The 1537-nt window shown below is 52.7% G+C and overlaps 1 protein-coding gene across 1 annotated transcript in view; it reads left to right on the plus strand.

The window, feature by feature from the left end:
- Positions 1-1537, plus strand: part of LOC117936687 (tripartite motif-containing protein 35-like) — a 1554-nt gene extending 17 nt beyond the window's left edge. Inside the window, exon 1 of the mRNA XM_034860003.1 lies at positions 1-1537. This exon is cut by the window's left edge and continues 17 nt beyond it. Within this exon, the coding sequence (XP_034715894.1) occupies positions 100-1494 (1395 nt within the window). The 5' untranslated portion in view covers positions 1-99 and the 3' untranslated portion in view covers positions 1495-1537.

The raw sequence follows: 1537 nt of genomic DNA on the forward strand, positions 1-1537 counted from the left end.
CCAGCTCAAAGTTACAGTAACTCTGAGGGAGCTTTCCAGAGAAAGGAGTGGTTCCAGTCCATATCTGCCTGCTGTGTTTTTAGTCTCACCTGGAGGACAATGGCTTCCCGTTTAGAGGAGGATTTCTGCTGTCCCGCCTGCCATGACTTCTTTAGAGATCCCGTCCTGCTGTCATGCAGCCACAGCTTCTGTAAAGCCTGTCTGCAGAGCTGGTGGACCACCAAACAGTCCCAAGAGTGTCCAGTTTGTCGGACAGTGTCTCAATGCAGCGATCCACCCCGTAACCTGGCGTTGAGGAACCTGTGCGAGGCCTTTTTGAGAGAAAAAGGTCAAGGAGTCTCATCGGGGTCTGTGACTCTCTGCCCTCTGCACTCTGAGAAGCTCAAACTCTTCTGTCTGGACCACCAGCAGCCGGTGTGCCTCGTCTGCCGAGACGCAAAGATCCACACCGACCACAGGTTCAGACCCATCGACGAAGCGGCACAGGATCGCAGAGAGGAGCTCCGGAAAGCCCTGAAAGCCTCACAGGACCAGCTTAAGGGTTTTAACGACGTCAAGGTGAACCTGGACCAAACAGCGGAACACTTAAAGGTCCAGTCTCGACACACAGAGAGGCAGATTCAGGAAGAGTTCAGGAAGCTTCATCAGTTTCTAGAGGAGGACGAGGAGGCCAGGATGGCTGCGCTGAGGGAGGAAGAGGAGCAGAAGAGTCGGAGGATAAAGGAGAAGATGGAGGCTGTGAGCCGAGAGATAGCGGATCTTTCAGACTCAGTCAGATCCACAGAGGAGCAGCTGAGAGCTGAAGACGTCTCGTTCCTGATCAACTACAAGGCTGCGGCTGCAAGAATCCGGCAGCACCCCCTGCTAGAGGATCCACAGCTGCTCTCTGGAGCTCTGATAGATGTGGTGAAACATCTGGGCAATCTAACCTTCAACATCTGGAACAAGATGAAAGACGTGGTGCCCTACAGTCCTGTGATTCTGGACCCAAACACTGCTTATCCTGAACTCATTCTGTCTGAGGATCTGACTAGCGTGAGACGTGGAAAGATACAGCGGCTCCCTGAAAACCCAGAGAGGTTCGAGTACTGGGACTCCGTCCTGGGCTCCGGATTCAACTCGGGGACTCACAGCTGGGACGTCGAGGTCGGGGACAACAAAGAATGGGAACTGGGGGTGTTAGCCGAGTCTGTTTGTAGGAAAGGATTCGTGGGGTCCACAGCCTGGAGTGTAGACTTCAGTGACGCCGGATACAGAGCGTACTCGCCGACGGATAAATACACCGATCTCCCAGTCAGGGGGAAGCTCCAGAGGATCCGAGTCCATCTGGACCGGGACCAAGGGAAGATGTCCTTCTCTGATCCCGACACCAACACACACATACACACCTTCACACACACTTTCACTGAGAAAGTGTGTCCATACCTTTGCACCAGGAATGAACTCCCTCTCAAAATATTGCCTGCAGAGATCTCTGTAACAGTGATAAGTTAGAAATCTGTTTGTTTTCAACTTGTAGGATAACAGTTATGCAATG

This window comes from Etheostoma cragini, chromosome 21, assembly GCF_013103735.1.
Source record: "Etheostoma cragini isolate CJK2018 chromosome 21, CSU_Ecrag_1.0, whole genome shotgun sequence".
Taxonomy (NCBI): domain Eukaryota; kingdom Metazoa; phylum Chordata; class Actinopteri; order Perciformes; family Percidae; genus Etheostoma; species Etheostoma cragini.